We start from the raw sequence: 16,400 nt of genomic DNA, 5'->3' as shown, positions 1-16,400 counted from the left end.
TGCGCCGGGGCGGGCGGGGCCACCGGAAGGCGCGAGCCCACGTGCCCCGGCGGAGGCGGGGGCAGGCGGCGGCGGCGGCGGCGGCGGCGGCCCGGTGGCCGGCGGGCTGGCCGAGCCGCTGCTGGCCGGCCCCGCGGGACGCCATGGGCTGGATGCCGGCGCAGGGTCGGTTGGCGGCGGGGTTGCTGGTGAACCTGGCCGCCTCCATCTGCATCGTCTTCCTGAACAAGTGGCTGTACGTGCGGCTGGGCTTCCCCAACCTCAGCCTCACCCTGGTCCACTTCGCCATCACCTGGCTCGGCCTCTACCTCTGCCAGGCGCTCGGCGCCTTCTCCCCCAAGAGCCTGCAGCCCTCCCAGGTGCTGCCGTTGGCCCTCAGCTTCTGCGGCTTCGTCGTCTTCACCAACCTCTCCCTGCAGAGCAACACCATCGGTACCTACCAGCTGGCTAAAGCCATGACCACGCCGGTCATCGTGGTCATCCAGAGCCTGGCTTACGGCAAGACCTTTCCTCTCCGGATCAAGCTTACCCTGGTGAGCAGGCGGCGGGGCTGAGGGGAAGGGGCTGCCCTCGGGGGTCGCCTCGGGACGGGCGGGAGGAGGGAGGGAGGCGGGGGGCGCCTTCGCCCGCGCCCCCCGCCTCCCTCCTCCCGCCCGTCCCGAGGCGACGCCTGAGGCAGCGGCTCGGCTTAAACCCCCTTTCTCCCTCTCCACAGGTCCCCATCACGCTGGGCGTCTTCCTCAACTCTTACTACGACGTGAAGTTCAACCTCCTCGGGATGGCGTTCGCCACCCTGGGTGTCCTGGTGACCTCCCTCTACCAAGTGGTGGGTCGTGGCGGGGGGGAGCGGTTGTGGTGGTGGGTCTTCAGGCTGCAGTCCCTCGGTTAGAGCGCCTTTGAACAGTATCCTGCCTTTCAGGAAGCCCTCCGTACTCCGTAATTTATTATAAATAAAAAAAAAACCACAAAACCTAATTATGATAATCCCCCACAACCCCTCGGTAAAGAATTGATTGTCCTCGCTGCTAAAAATTGGGGTGACACCTTTAACGTGGTTGTTAGCATATTTTTAAGGGATAAATATCACTTCATCAGTAAAACTCTGTTTTTCTGGAGAGCACAGATTCCTTCCTTGCCAAAGCAAGTGCCTTGCATTTGGGCCTTTACCTGTAAAGGACGTTTTCCAGTCCTTCAGTTAATCCCATGGTTTATCCTTGAGCTATTTACATTTTATCAGCAATCTCCTTCAATTTCGATTGTACACAGTCTAAGGTGTTTTTATAGAGGGTGCATTAATGCCATGTATAGGCACACTATAACTCCCCTGCCTGATTATGGTCGGGAAAAAATAGATATGTCCAAGGACTGCTGTAACCCTTGCTGCTGTAACATTGCACTAGCAGCTCATGACCAGTTTGTTATCATCCATGATTGTAAAAGCATCCCAAATTAGAGTCCCCTTCCATGTTTATGTGATAGTCATCACCAATTTAAGCATGAATCTCTTTGTAACAGATGTACTGTGTCTCCAAAAGAAGTGAGGCTCTTTGACCTGTAGTATGCAAGATGCTAAATAATAGTCTCTCTTCCTGTTTTGGGGCAGGAGGAGGAGGAGAGATGCGCTGGATAGTAACTTTAGGTCATGGTGTGTGCGCTGAAGAAATTATAGGACCTGGGTGAAATTATCCCCTAGCTTTTAAAAAAACTTAGCAAGTTTATATTGTATACACTGGAATCCATGTTACCCATTAATGTGATTTATGAAGTATTAACGTAAGCATCACTCTTCAGTATAATATAAACCTGCATCTTTTTGCCTGTAGCATCTATCTTTGTATCCATAGATAACTAATGTTGTTTCTTAAAGCATGCTACAATTATAGTTGAAATGAAATCCAGTATATTTGGAATAAGCTGGCAAAAAAAAGCAAAGCATTTACTGGTTTTGTTAGCTTCTGTGAGGAGGAAAATGAGAGCAGAAGCAGATCTCTGCTTAGACATAGGTGCTCAGCTCCATCACAGACAGGATCTGGAATTTGTCTCGAGAACAAAAGGGAGCTGGCATTTTCTTCCCAGCTCTTTTTTTTTTTTTTTTTTTTTGTTGGTCTTCCTCAAGTGTAACACCTTACCCTTAGGCTATGGGAAAGGAAAGTTTAGGCACATAACGGGGTTTTCACTGCCCCCGCGTATGCTTTCCTCCTCTCATGACTATGCTCTACAGCTTGTGTGCTCTCAGGAGACATGTAGGCCTCTGATCAGGCAAAGGTGGAAGATGATGCTCAGCAGTCCATTTATGTAGTACCGTCCACATGAGGCTCCCTCTGTGTTGGCAGCCTGTTTACTTTTGCTCAAATTTTCAATTTATGGGTTTTTTTTTCCTCGTGTTTAACACCTTTCTCTTTTGGTTTTAGTGGGTAGGAGCTAAGCAGCATGAGTTACAGGTTAACTCTATGCAGTTGCTGTACTATCAGGCACCAATGTCCTCAGCTATGTTGTTGTTCATCATACCCTTCTTTGAGCCAGTCTTTGGAGAAGGGGGAATATTTGGGCCCTGGACGCTTTCTGCTGTGGTAAGGCTTTTATTGACTTTACTTAAATAAATAATCATTGATGATGTAGTCAAATTTGATACTAAGATCTGTTTCTTTGTGAAACAGGTTTTTGTACAGTCATTGAGATGAGAGGGGCATGTGCAAGAGAAAAAAAAAACTTGTCTACCCCACTTCCTCCCAGGGGAGTCTGTCTGTCAATCGATTTACCTCCTTATTCTTGTTTCCACTTAGAGGGCATCTGAACAACAGGGAAATCTGACAAAATCCAGAAGCTTCCTCCAGAAGCTTTCTCGAGCGTATGAAATTAAAAATCTCTAAGTGCCCTAGTTCCGGCTCTTACTGTCCACTCAGGAAAGAGATAAACATCTTCACTTTTGACACTCTCCTCTTCTGTGGAAGGATGCCAGTGTCGGTTGTTCTCCAGAATTGCTAATTTCCTTTCACCAAGGAGGTTATAATTTCTCTGTTTTCCTTCTGTCCTAAAAAGAGCCAGTGGCATATTCTTACTGCTGCTGATCGTGCCGTCGGCGGTGGGTCATTTCTCACAGCGTTGCAGCTTATGAGTGGAATAGAAAGTATTCACAATAATAAAATCGGATTTTTTTCCAAAATAGGGTTTTTTTGAGTGACCATAAGTAAGACTTTTTCTCAGAGGTAAAGAATGCAACTTCTATGTGCACAAGGAGCCAGATTTTCCAAATCGCTCTTAAAGGTTCACTTAGAGTAACAGAGAAAAGGCTTGTGGTTATATCAGTATATATTTATGGACATAATACCCTGAACTACTTACACACATAACCAGTGTCTTTACTGATTTGAAGCCGTTTCTATTTTTGATCTCCATATGTTTTTCTTGCTGGACACTTTGAATTTGAAAGTCAGGGAAACTAACTAAATAACCTGAAACGTATCTATAAATGGCCAAAAGCGCGTTGGATTACTGACTGTGTCCATTAATCCACAGATAATGGTACTGCTGTCTGGTATAATAGCCTTTATGGTAAACTTGTCCATTTACTGGATCATTGGAAATACGTCACCTGTCACGTATCCTTTGCAACATTAGTTGTTTCTCCTGTTTCCAGGTGAATTACGATAGCGTTCCTCTAGGCTGATTTAGTGTGGGGAAATTGTGTGGTTACCTGCCCACTTTATCTTAAATGATGAAGCGGGGAAAGCATGCTTGTGTTTTAGTGTATTTTATTTCTTTGTTGGGGGTTTGTGTAGATGTGGTGGTTAACTTACTGAGGTGACCTTCATACCTAAAAGAATTTTTACCCACACTTTGGCTGCCTTGGGGAAGTGTTGGCATGTCAGTTCATAGTGTGCGATGAGTGAGAGGCTTTACGTGGAGGTTAATTCTTAGAGCTGCACGGATGCAGTAAAGTTGCATGAGTTGAAGTTAATGTCACGTACCATTGCATGCTTTGCATGGAATTAACGACGTTCTCAAGTGTTTCTTTTTACAAAAAAATAATAGTGGTATTTGCTGTTGTCCTTAACAGATGTCTAGGTATAACATGTTTGGACATTTCAAGTTCTGCATCACCCTCCTGGGAGGGTGCCTCTTATTTAAGGATCCACTGTCTGTTAATCAAGGCCTTGGGATTGTGTGCACATTGTTAGGCATTCTAGCTTACACCCACTTCAAGCTTAGTGAGCAGGAAAGCAATAAGAGTAAATTGGTTCAGCGTCCGTAAAGCAAGGGTTTCTGGCGATTAATAATATTGTGAAGGAAAACAAGTATTTAAATATGCATAGAACGCACAGAATTGCCTCGTTCATTTAAATCTACGGTTTTAGTTTAACCCCCAGGATCGTTATTCTGTAACTAAACCAAACAAACTGAATTATGTAAAATGCTGGGGGTTTGCCATCTCAGCCCGTCATATCATTTTTATTAAATTTAAATGGTAACTTAAAAGAGAAAAGGGCACACTTCAAATTGCTGTGGAAATTGTACTGAAGTAATTATATTTTTGCATACCAAATGAGATCATGATGGCTACAGTTATAATAGAGAGAAAGAGCGAGAAAAAGGAGGAATCCTGTCTTTGTGATCATGCCAATATTACTGTTGTGAAGAAACTTGGAGGCATTTTTATGCAGATATTCTGGTATGTAGTGATGCTTCCTCCTTTTTGTCTGGTGAATGATGGAGAGGAAACGTACTTTGTTCAGTAGTTCTAAAAAGGGCTGCCAAGCTCATTCCTGTTTCTTCTATGCTTGCTTACGTATGTTTGGCTTCAACACATTGATATGTTTTGGCTGAAGAAAGTAGATAAAATTACAGGTGGAGAGAGACTAGAGACGTTGGAAAACTTGAAGCCACAGGCCAAGCTATAGAAAAGTAGGAAGTCAGATCTAAACAGTTCATCTTAAATTTTTCTTTTGGTCCATCAGGATGTTAATGAAGCCATTCGTGTTTTAGAAAATTCTGTTACCGCTTTATAATTTTCTCTATGCCAAAACCAATTTGTTACGTGAGATCTTGTAAATACTCGCGAGCCTAATAAAACCTCTGATTTTGTGGTAATAACCAAATATTTTGCAGCCCTTGCACGCAGACACCCATGCTAAAAATATTTTTGGAGAAATCTTCGGAAAGGTCACCATCTGTAACGGACGTGAAGGTTGCCGGGTTCTCTCTCCTGCCTTCACCCCCGCCTCCCTCGCTCCCACACCCTTCCCCAAGAGTTAAGTTTGTTGGAATCTGCGGATTTGTCTGCTCTTGCTCCCGGGAGGCCCAGGGGCTGTCGGGGCAGTGCTGGGTAGGCAGCGTCTCCTCAACCGACAGTCCCCGGAGATGTATCAGAGTGACTGAAGAGTGCGAGGTGGGACCTGCTGCTGCTCTAATTTGGGAACGCTTTGAAAATTATTTTATGCCAGTATCAAGTACTGATTTTGACAACGTGGAAGGAAGTTGAGTGCTGTTCTATTTAAAAAAAGACAGAAAAAATAACTGCTTTCAGTAAATCTGGTGGGAACATATGTTCACTAGATTTGCAGGTTTAGAATTTATTTGCAGTATCTTAATCCTTACATTTTGGGGTTCTTTTTATCTTCATCTACCTCTGGCAGATTTAAAGAGGGGAATTACGTGAACAAAACAGGTATTTTAAGTTTTACAACCACCGACAGAAATGATCTTTAGTTCCTCTAAGCTTTTTTACAATATAGGTAACAAGTCTTTGCGTAAGAAACAGTGCAGATCTTCTCAAGCTTGTAAATTATTTATTCTGGTACAGAGTTCTTGATTTAAGAAAAAGTTATTTCTCTGTGTAACCTAAGTTTATACTGTAATACTCTATATAATTTCAGAGTTAGAAATACCTGAAAAATTTTACATCTTTACCAACTGTGTCTTAGACATTGTACTGGTCCAAGGATAATTTTTTGTATATGTTTTTATAAATCTATAATTAGTTTAAAAATACAGCCTGGACTACTGAAAGGTGTGTCCAGTCAGTCAATCTCTGGATGCATATCCTTCAGTACGTACACTGAGAAAGCCATTTGCGTTGATTTGTGCTGTGCACAAGTCCTAAAATGCAGATAGACTGCAGAGACTCTTACAGTTAGAAAACAACAACTGAATTAGAAGCCTGCATGACAACAATATTTGGGATGAGACTGATGTAAATATGAAGAGTTAAAATGAACAAAAGAACCATGTCTGAAAATACAAAAGACTCCTTAAAGGGAGGAGCAGATCTGCAAGAGAAAGTCAACAGCATCATCAAAACAATACATTATAAATAGTCTGTTGCTGGAATGTGTAAGTCGTGGAGGTCACTTAAGTGACATGGGGTTTTTTCATATGTTCGAGAACTCTCCTTTGAGATATACCTGTTGTATCTAAGAAATAAAGTGTCTTGAACTTTGTGATATGGTTCAAAGCATTAAATCCAGGAGGCTTGTGTAATCGTGGGATAAATAGATCTTTGTATGTATTGTTTCTTTGGATACCATGTGTAGGGTGGGAATAAATTTTTAATCACTTCACTGATCTGTTTATTGCAGGGAAGAACAGTAGTTGTCTTTTTTTCATCTTCTGCTTGAATTGCATACACTTTGGGGGTCTAGGTTGCGTGTAAGACAAAGTAGTGCCACTTGGATTTCTGTCTATATAAATATTTCAGGGAGTTTGCATGTTTTGGGGCTGAACTCGTAACACAAATGAGCGAGGCTGCATGTGTCCCCTCCCCAGGGCACGTACAGGGGCTGCACGTAGGTATGCACACACTTGCCCACTGACAAACTGCCTGTGTGCTTTCCCTCACTCCTGTCTCTGTCCCCCACCTAAGCCCTTCCCGAAAGCACCAGTCTGCACATTCTTCATTTCCTTCTCTGTCCTGTACAAAGGTCCCAGGTTCCTTGGTCTCACCCTTGCCCTACGCTAAAACTGCGCATACTTCCTTCACCACTGCTCAGACCTTTTCCCTGCACTTTAGCAGAGAAGCCCCTGTGCTTTCCCAGCGGTACTGGGGAGGAGGGCAGGAGCAAAACCAAGTTAACCATTATGATGCCAGAGAACGGTAACTGGCATCAGCCTCCTTATTCCTTCGCAGGCAAGTATATGTAGAGTTTTATGTTAGGGGGTCTGAATCTTTCTTCAGGAGATTGTAAAACAACAAAGAGAAGGAAGGGGTAAGATTCAGTTTAGATGGTTTTACTGTAAGCACTGTGATAATTTACTTAGCCAACTTCTAAATCCTGAGGTAAAAGTAGAGTTTAATAAAAATTGCTGATTCTTACCTGGTGGGAAATGCACTTATTCTAGTTTTCACTCTGTCACTTTAATGTGTTTTCCTGCTAATTATACATATTTCATTCAGTTTTGGCTTTCCTGAAAGAGAAATCAGACACTTGGCATCTTTAACAATACATAGTCATCACCCTGCATGTACCATTGCAGTTGGAGCTGTACTGTACAAACCCCGGTGTTTACTTTCTGCTTTTCATTTTACTTCATAGCCTACATATGACTAAACCATGGTAACGAGATGGACCTTGGTCCTTTTCTGCCATCAAGTGCTTTGCTGCTTATTTCAACGTTCTTTACTTTAAAAAGCTACCCCTGATGTAGTTCCAGTGGAAAAGATAGCGTAGATAACTGGGGTGGCATTTAAAAATTATAGCAGACCCTTGTGATTCTGATTAAAATATGAGTGACCGGTGGTAAGTTTCCTTTGCTAGCCACGTCCCCGAGAACAGTTTACAACAATGTACATGAGTTTTTCTCATTTTCCCCAAAGGAATAGGACGTATGCCTTCACTTCAAGATATTCAATTAAAAGCTTTGTGTTACCTTTAACTTTGTAAACTCAGTACTTGTTTGACAGATTTTGCGTCTGGTTTTGTACCTGTTAAGTTCTTGCAGGCTCTGGGGGCACCGTGCCAGAGGAGTTTTCCTGTTGATGGGCGAACAGCTTCTCTCTCGGGGTTGAGGCTGAAGGAGAGCAGTTTGCTGCTGCTGCATGTATGAAAAGGAGGTTTGTCTTGCAGGAATTCTACCTTGAAGACAGAGCTGCAATTCAGCAGCAACATATCCTCTCTCTGTCTCATTTCGCGAAATGAATGCCCAGTGATGGCCTGGGGCTAAAGCAACATTAAAGCCTTGTTTGGGCTACCCATAGTTTTTATTAAACTTCTTTGAAAATATTAGTGGTAGTCAATGCTGGTTAAGTAGTAAGGTAAAAAATTCATTTTTATAATGTCTTTTTTACTGGGAGCTTCAGAAGAGTGTTTTATAATGTTTTGGAGTATGGCTAATGTCTAACTCATGCTTAGTTTGTCGCATTTTCTGCAAAATCTATCAAAAGGTAATGATGGATTTCATAACTGCCTCTATATATTTATACAGTTGGGCTGCTGAGAAGGGGCTTGCTCTTGAGCAATACTGTGCCACAAAACACTGACATACTGTGAATGTATTTAGCAGTGGTTTAGAAACATGCAGCCTGAAATTCACTAATGTGCTTAGGAAGGGAAAAAGTCTCCCTCTGATAGGTGAGAAAGCTTTTTATCTTCTTGCTTTTAACAACAAACCTGCAGCTTGCAGTTTAAGAGAATTTGGAGAGCAGGCCTTCCTCTCCCTCAAATCACCTTTCACAACAAGATTTTTCTCCTAAAATGTCTGGTTTGCTCTGAGTTATGTAGTTGGTGTCTTACCTGGATTTTAAAAGAATAGTTTGGACTGCAGACTTGCGGGTGTTTGCTTGTGTTATGGGCTTTTTCTCTTAAAATTTGATGTTAGCCATTCACAACCCAACTTCACTGTTCAACAACAAAACAAAAAAGAAAATTATGTTGAATAAATGAAAGGTAGACAGGATATATAGGGAAGATATGTTTTGTTTTGCACAAGAATTTCACTCTTCTAGCTGTAAAGATGCAGCTCTTTCTGCTCCTCTACTGTTACAATCAAGTAGATGCACACAAGCACCAGCTTTCTGCTCCATACAAATCCACCGGCTTCCTGCTGGTGCTCTCTGATCGCAGTCTCAGCCTTCCATTTGACAGCTCAGTTGCTGCAAAGATGATTGGGAAGTCAGCTGCAGAAAGTTAAGTACATATAGTGAAAAACTATCAGCAGGAGCTGATATTGTCTTGGGTAATGAGGAAATCCTATTCTAAGACACAGAGACATCTTACCAAAAAGACCTGTGTTAAGCAGCAGAGAGAGGTGTGCGTTTATCTCCGGGCAGGTATTGCAAAGAATGCAAGAGCTGAATTGTGTGAATTCTTGCTGTGCTGCAGTAGTTGACAAATTCAGTGTAAACTAGCTTTCAGTCATATAAAAATTGAAAATATAAATGCCACACAAAATAATAAATAGCTGGATTCAGACAGTATAAAATCTTTGCCAGACTCGTCCCACAGCCATGGTTAACCTTCCTGAGAGAAGGGAGGTATTGTTCTGCCCCCCCTTCACCCAGCGGTGCCAGGCTCAGTGAAGGAGGTTTGTGTTCCTGAAAGCTGGTCTGCCTTTTTTAAACTATATCAGTTGGTCCAATGAAAACATATCACCTCTCCCTACAGAGCTTGTCTTGCTGAGGTTGCTCTTTCTGCTTTCATCCGACTGACTTGGGTCGTGCTCCTATCGTCCTCCAATAGCTGAAAAGTCTAATGGACCTTGGGGCGTAGAACATATTGCATCACCTCATGTAACTGCAGTGCCCGGGCAGCCCTGCTGCTGGGGGTCCAACCCAGCCCAAAGGGTCATAGTTACAAGATACTGTACAATGAGAACTAAAGAAAAGGGCACTGCAATCCCTTTCATTGTTTTAGTTGCAAAGCAGCTACTAATCCTTTCAAATGTTAGTCTTTGTGACTTCCCTTTAGTAGGTGCACAAGAAAGCTTCCTTTCCTGTTTCAGTCTGCTCTTACTGTATGCAGTATAATTATACTATATTTTGATATATACTATATTAAGACAGAAATCATAGTCACTGCTCACATAAATATATCGACTGCACCCAGCGTTGCTTCTTTTACTTAGGGCCTCTTAACTGCCTGCCAGTCCAGAAAAAAAAATTGACTAAAATACAGGAGGAGGCAGGTTAACCTGAATTAAGAGGTAGTTTGCCAGCACGGGAGTTGCGTGTGCCTTCCCAGCAGCAGTAGCTCAGTACCTAATAAGCACAATATGCTGCCTGTATAATGGAAAGGCAGGAACAGACATGGATGGATTAAAAGTAATGTAATGAAAGCAAATTATGTGTTTAAAAGCAAGTAGTGGGGATGATCCAAAGGTTGCCTAAGGATTAGCATTGCAAAGATACATTCCAACTTTTTAGTGGCTTCACTGGAATGTGAATATAAGCTGCTCATTTGAAGGCACATGGTTATATTTAAGGAGCTCCAAGAAGTCCAGCACGGCTGTGTGGATAACTAGCACATGCAGGATGCACATGCAGGATGCACACACAGGCTAGCAGTGTGTCAGAAAAAAGCAGGATTATTTTTAGAACCGTCGACGGCTGTGTCACATCCAGGAAGTGCAAGGAGGAGCTCTCTGGTTGAAACACAGCATAAGAATGTAATTTTTAATGACCTTGGCACTGAAAACAGTTGTGTTTTTTACTTTCTTATGAAGCAGAGGCTGAAAAGCGAACTTGTTTAAAGGAGCTGTGTTTTGATCGGGCGAAGCACATGGATTATCACGGCTACTAGGACCCTGGAACAGAGGTGGCTGTGTGTCTAAAAAGGTAAAAAAAAGAGAAAGTGAGACAGTGGATTAAGAGACAACTAGGAGGAGTATACAGCATGTATGCCTCTAGGCAGATTTTTAAATATAAGGTCTAAGTTTAGATGCTTAACTCCACGATCAGGCATCTGAATAGCAAGGCCAGATTTGTCAGTGTGAGATTCTTCCCTTTCAATTTATTTAACGGAGAATGGCATGTGCTCAGTGTTTCCAGAAATGAAGCTGCATAGTTGACAAGTTTGACATATTTTTTGGTCTCCAACTAAATTAGGTATGCTGTTTAACAGTCCTTGTTCTGCTTCCTTACTCTGACCATAATGTTTTTAATCCTCCTTACTCTTTGGGGGAAAAGAAACCATTTGCACACTTTTATTTTTCTGTTGCAACTAACTGTCTTGACTGAATAGGTTTTGCTTTACAAAACACTGGATTTCCAGGTTAAAAACTTTGATTCAGATCTTGTAATTTATCTATGTTTGCACGTTGATTCCACTCGGGTTTCTGTCTCTGAGCTGAATGGAAAAAGCAGCTCAGATTATACAGCATCAACTGTTGTAAAATAAAGCGCTTTTCTCTGAGGAGTGGAAAGGCAATGTTAAGGTCTTCTGGGGTCCAGAACGATTCATTTGTTAAATGCATTTCTTGTGGCGGTTAGTCAAAAACTGGTTTCCTATTTGTTAATCCAGTTGAGAGGAGAAACCGACAGTGGTGGTCAAACATCCTTCAGGCAATTATTTCTGAAAACACACGGTCTCACTTTTCTGAGTGGTAAGATGATTCTTCTGATCGGGATTAACAAGGTACCAATGTTTTTTAGGTAGTATCATTCCCCAGAGACCCACTTTGTCAGCTTTTCTTCAGGTGCCGTTCGCATTAGACTTTGGTCTGCAGGTAGAAAAAAAGAGGGAGAGAGATTAGTAGATTTGTTTCCCAAACCAGGCCCAAGCAAGACTTTCCCATAAAGGCTATTTTGATTCATGAATAGCTTTGCCTTTATCAGGGGCAGACATGTTAACCTTAATTCTATACCCCTAAACCTACAGTCTCAATGAGGTCCCGCCAACAGCGGAGTGGATAGACAGCTGGGAGGATGGCACTGGACTGGGGTTGCTCAGCACCCACACACAGTAAGTTGTTTTTATAGATCTAGATGTAAGATTACAGAACCAGCTGTAACTGGGTGTCATTTAGACCCCATCTTGGAGGCCGAAGACAGAAATTAAAATACAGGTACCTTGAAAATCAGACACTTTCGGAAACTAGCAGATTTAGTCAAAGACATGCCTTTAGCACACATTTAATGAGATGGCAGAGTCAGTGGAACAACATGTTACTGCTTAAAGGCACATGTCCTGCTCCTCCCTGTGAACACAGCTTGGGCACTTGCTTCTGCCCCTTCATCTGTCTGAGCTGGGAGATTCATCTGACCCTCTGCTAGGCTGAACAGCCGTGACTACTTCAGACAGCGAATTGATTGCCTTACTGTGCAGGTAGGCAAGTTTCAGAGCTCGGACAAGGGAGAAGACTGACACCACACGGCTAGAAGCAGGAAGCGGAGCAGGGTGAGAGGCACCTCTTTCAGTAGTCCAGATGTAATGTCTACATGCCCACTTCAGAAGGCAGGTTTTGAAGAAGGTTTCACACATCAATGAAATGGCGAGAAAGCCCTATTTTCATGTACAGCTACTGACCTATCAGTCAGACGCCCTCAAAGAGTTTCTCAGCACTCCACAACATATTTGTGTGCCTATAAGTGGTCTTGAAGTCTTTGGGAGACTAGCTGGCTGTGAGCCTCGGTGGCTTGTTGCCTGCCTCTGCAGCCTCCCGTGGACTGGCAACTCTCTGTTCTCCTTGTCCTCTGTATAAAGGGAAGATCTTTGTGTGTTGGTCCTATTTTTCAGCATGCTCCATTTAGCTGAACCAGTCTGTGCTACATCAGCCATTTCTGCTTCCGTTAAGACAGCTTTACTCATTTGAAAGCCTATAATAATTCACAGGGTGTCACATAAATCAGAAATCATTGGGATATTATTTTTAAAGGCTGGTTAATTTTCTAACCACTTACTTGTCCCTAAGCAAGCCAGGATTTAATTATCTTGTGGTTAAGCATTCTCAGTGTTTTCACTGAGTGTAAAAGTAAGATAAGCAGTCCCTTGATCTCCAGAGTTTCTTTTTAAAAATGGATGAAAATCAATGCATACAAAGATATCTGAAGAAGTTATTTTAGTATGTGACATCCTTATTAACAGAATTTAACATTTTGGGGCTAGGAATGACTGAAATGAAACAAACTTCTGGAAAGACTTCTGTAAAAGTAGCTTGACAGGGTTGGGCTGTAGCAGTAGAAGAAGCCAGAGACATTGGTCTCCAAAGAGGTATTGCTTGCATTGAAAACTGGAACCAAAACCTAGTAAAAATGGAGAGCTGATATGCGTATACAAAGCACAGAAAAACCCATGAAGTTTCCTTAGTTATGCTGCAGTCATCTTTTTGGTCTTGCATAAAATAATTTTATAGCTGCATGGACCAAAAGGACTCTTAACTCATTCCATGTGCACACGCTGACAGTGATGTGAGACGCTACTGCTTCCCAGCTACTTGCAGCTTCTCTTCTTCCATAGAGGATTGTCCTTTCCCATCTGTGTCAGCAGAGAGGAATGTGTGCCCATGCCGTGGTCTCCCTTGGATGAAATCACTTGAGTAACAGTTTAACATGCCAGACTATGGACTGCACCCACTGAGATGTGGATAGTGATCCCTCCAGCTTACTGTGTTGCAAGGGCAGTAACTTTTGCTAAGAAAGTACCGTCAACAGCAGAGGGAAGTGATCTCTTGAGCTGGAGCAAATTGATTTCCTAGAGCTGTTTGATCAAAGCTGTAATAACAACAGCAAATCAGGCCTGCTGGTAAGTAAAGAAATATCAAGATCATAATTTTGGAAGTGCGTGGGGAAAAATCTTTGAAAGCGATGGAGAGATTAGCCACAAAGTGAAAGTGGGTCTCACTTCTCAGTCTTTTATCAAAAAGAAGTTGCCACAATAAAATGTGTGTACTTGCTATCACAAAGGAAATTCCCTTAGTATCTGCACAAGTGGAATGCAAAATACACAGCTGAAACATGCTCTCTACAGATGTCAAGATGCAAAATTCCAAAGAAGCTTTCACAGAAGGGAACAGGTTCTGCTTGATGTAGGTCAAACGAGCAAATGAGCTATAAAACAGAACGGCCTGCAAATTACCATCAGAAGTGACTTCAATGGTACAATCATCCCAACTCACCTTGCAAAGAAAGCTTTCAGCTCCTTTGCAACACAGGAAAAGCTGGCTAGCACTCTAGCTAAAGTAATTATCAGTGGTAATGTGCTCTTTACTTCTCCTAAGTAACACCTGAGGAAAACTTCTGGGAATTTGGACCCACTTCTGTCACTGGAGATACTGCAGGGACTTATCATTCAAGGTGTGGTTAGATGATAAGGGAAAGACCACTGAGTGGCTCCCTGCCTTCAGAAGGGGTTATTTCCCTATTTCCACCTCCAGCTTCCAGCTGTGTGCTCCCACTGCTTTCCTTGTGATGTCTCATGCATTCAAGTGACTGCATGATAAAGCAAGTTGTCATACTAGCAGCAAATAAAAGCAAATAAATATCCTGCTGTTGAATCAGCTAAATCTGTGGTTAAATATGCCAAAGTCAGCTCAAAAAAAATAGTTGTCTGGGAGTGCACAGCTCCTGGCAAGGCCATTGTTTCAATAGGGCATTAGATGGGCTCCAAACATTCTTTTAGTGAGATATTTGATGGGCGCAGCTGCATCACCTAACCATACAAGGTGGCTGAGTCAATCCAACACCACACTGCTTCCAAAAAAGGTCTCACCATCACAGCTTGCAGCCAGCGAGGAGAACGGGACACCTCTTTAGTGGTGGTAAGCTCTGAAATCAGCCAAACTTTCTGTAAGCTTCACCTTCAGTGGTACTGCTGCCTAAGGTAGCTGAAACAGATCCTGCCTTTTCCCCTGCCTACCTGTCTGGCACCATTCCAGTGATGTCCTAGTCCAGCCGCTGTGTAGCTACTCAGGATTACCTCAGGGAACTGATCTGGCTGAGGAGTAACCTGCAGAAAAAACTGCTGTCTTTCTCAGGTGTGCCACATCACTTTATCCACTTTATGCCATTGATACACAAATACCTGTGCCAGTATAACAGAAGGGGCAGCAAAGGATGGAAGAGGTGGGTGGGAACAGATCTCTGTGAAGTAGCGTGCCTAGCAAAGAAATGCGTGCTGAATCTCCACTATCTCACCATTAAACACAACCGTTTTAGTGTGGCTGTGCAGCTGAGTATGCTCCACAACTGATAGGTTTCTTTAAGCAGAGCAGGCATGGTAATGTGGCTGATGAGGGATCAGGAAGAGGGTAAGACAGGGCCAAGTCAATGATTCTCTGAAGCGTTACCTACATCCCATCTGGTAAGAAACAGGAAATGGATATTGTGGCATCTCCTTCCTTGAATGAGTTAAAGATCAAGATAGGCAATTATCTGCCAAAAGGGATGGTCTGTATTCCACCAGACCTTCTTCAGTAGGTATTGGGGAAAACAAGTGTTCTCATGAATCTTCTTGAAACTGTATTTTGGCACAGAAAGCCAGAAGACCTGTGCTCTCAAATAGCTCACTGAGATGCATTTCTGGATACATTTGTGTGGGGCTCATTTTACTTATGTGAGGAAACTGTAGCCTGCCAAATCATGATGCAGCAATACCTTACCCACAGTGGTGGATTTGGGATTCTTCCCTTGTGAGTAACACTACTGTGGTGTATTTCTCTCAGAGTGTTCTACCACGCTGTGTCCCCTCTGGCCTTGGCTCATATCTGAACAACATGATGTGAAGATAGGTAAGGTGGGTCAGAAGTCAGAGCCCAGTGCCTGCATATCTCTCCAGGTACACAAAGAAAGGCAGAAGAAACTGCCCAGAAAAATGCTCAGAATCAATCTATTGCAGCTAAAAGGATTATTTTTAAATGACAGGGGTGTTCTGAACTAAGATGCAGAGATGGACCCTGAGAAACCAGCTGAATGAAGGAATGCCAAAAAGTCCATGCGCTTGGTTTCTCTGGAAGCAAGATAACTGAGATATTAATACTTTAATGGACCAAACAAAGCACAGAACAACAGTTTGCATGGCTTCTTCAACTCAGTCAGAGTTTAGTTTCTGCCCTGCTTTTCCAGTAGCATCAATGGGTTTGTGCAAGGCTTCTCCGTTTATTTCCAGAGCCTTTCTTTGCGTGCTGTAGATGGAAAAAACCCTTTTCTCCACCAGATGGCACAATCGCCAACAAACCTTCACTGACGAACCTCCTTATAAAGCCAGCCTCGTCTAAGGCTGAAGGTTTGTAAACGGAGGTAATGTCTCTCAGACCAGCCAATGGAGCCAGGGGAGGTGGCAGAAAAACAATCTCAATGGCACGCATATCCTTCAAAAATTCATATACCATTTGGATTAATACTTCCTCTCTCTCCCTCTCTCCAAACCTTGCCTTCCTGATGAAGACTGTGGGTGTTATTCTGATCGGTATTGCCCACCTGTACTTAGAAAGAGGTTTCAATTTGTAGGGCAGCTGGGGTGGGGGATTCCCCTTGC

At 43.0% G+C, this 16,400-nt stretch overlaps 1 protein-coding gene across 3 annotated transcripts; it reads left to right on the top strand.

Annotated features, from left to right (window-relative positions):
• The first annotated feature begins 42 nt into the window (after positions 1–42).
• SLC35E3 (solute carrier family 35 member E3) lies at positions 43–6,582 on the top strand. Of its 3 annotated transcripts, XM_075080851.1 has the most exons (5): positions 43–533; positions 716–826; positions 2,412–2,570; positions 3,517–3,599; positions 4,066–6,582. In XM_075080851.1, the coding sequence occupies exons 1-5, from the start codon at positions 144–146 to the stop codon at positions 4,250–4,252; spliced, it is 930 nt and encodes a 309-aa protein (XP_074936952.1). In that variant the 5' UTR covers positions 43–143; the 3' UTR covers positions 4,253–6,582. The 3 variants fall into 3 exon arrangements, with proteins under 3 accessions (XP_074936952.1, XP_074936950.1, XP_074936951.1); XM_075080849.1 differs by lacking the exon at positions 3,517–3,599 and having other exon boundaries at positions 44–533; positions 5,107–6,582; XM_075080850.1 differs by lacking the exons at positions 3,517–3,599; positions 4,066–6,582 and adding an exon at positions 2,784–2,986 and having other exon boundaries at positions 44–533.
• The last annotated feature ends 9,818 nt before the right edge of the window (positions 6,583–16,400 follow it).

This window comes from Phalacrocorax aristotelis, chromosome 1 (assembly GCF_949628215.1).
Source record: "Phalacrocorax aristotelis chromosome 1, bGulAri2.1, whole genome shotgun sequence".
In the NCBI taxonomy this organism is placed as follows: domain Eukaryota; kingdom Metazoa; phylum Chordata; class Aves; order Suliformes; family Phalacrocoracidae; genus Phalacrocorax; species Phalacrocorax aristotelis.
The sequence above is the reverse complement of the archived record's forward strand: the minus strand, read 5'-3'. Positions and strand labels throughout refer to the sequence as shown.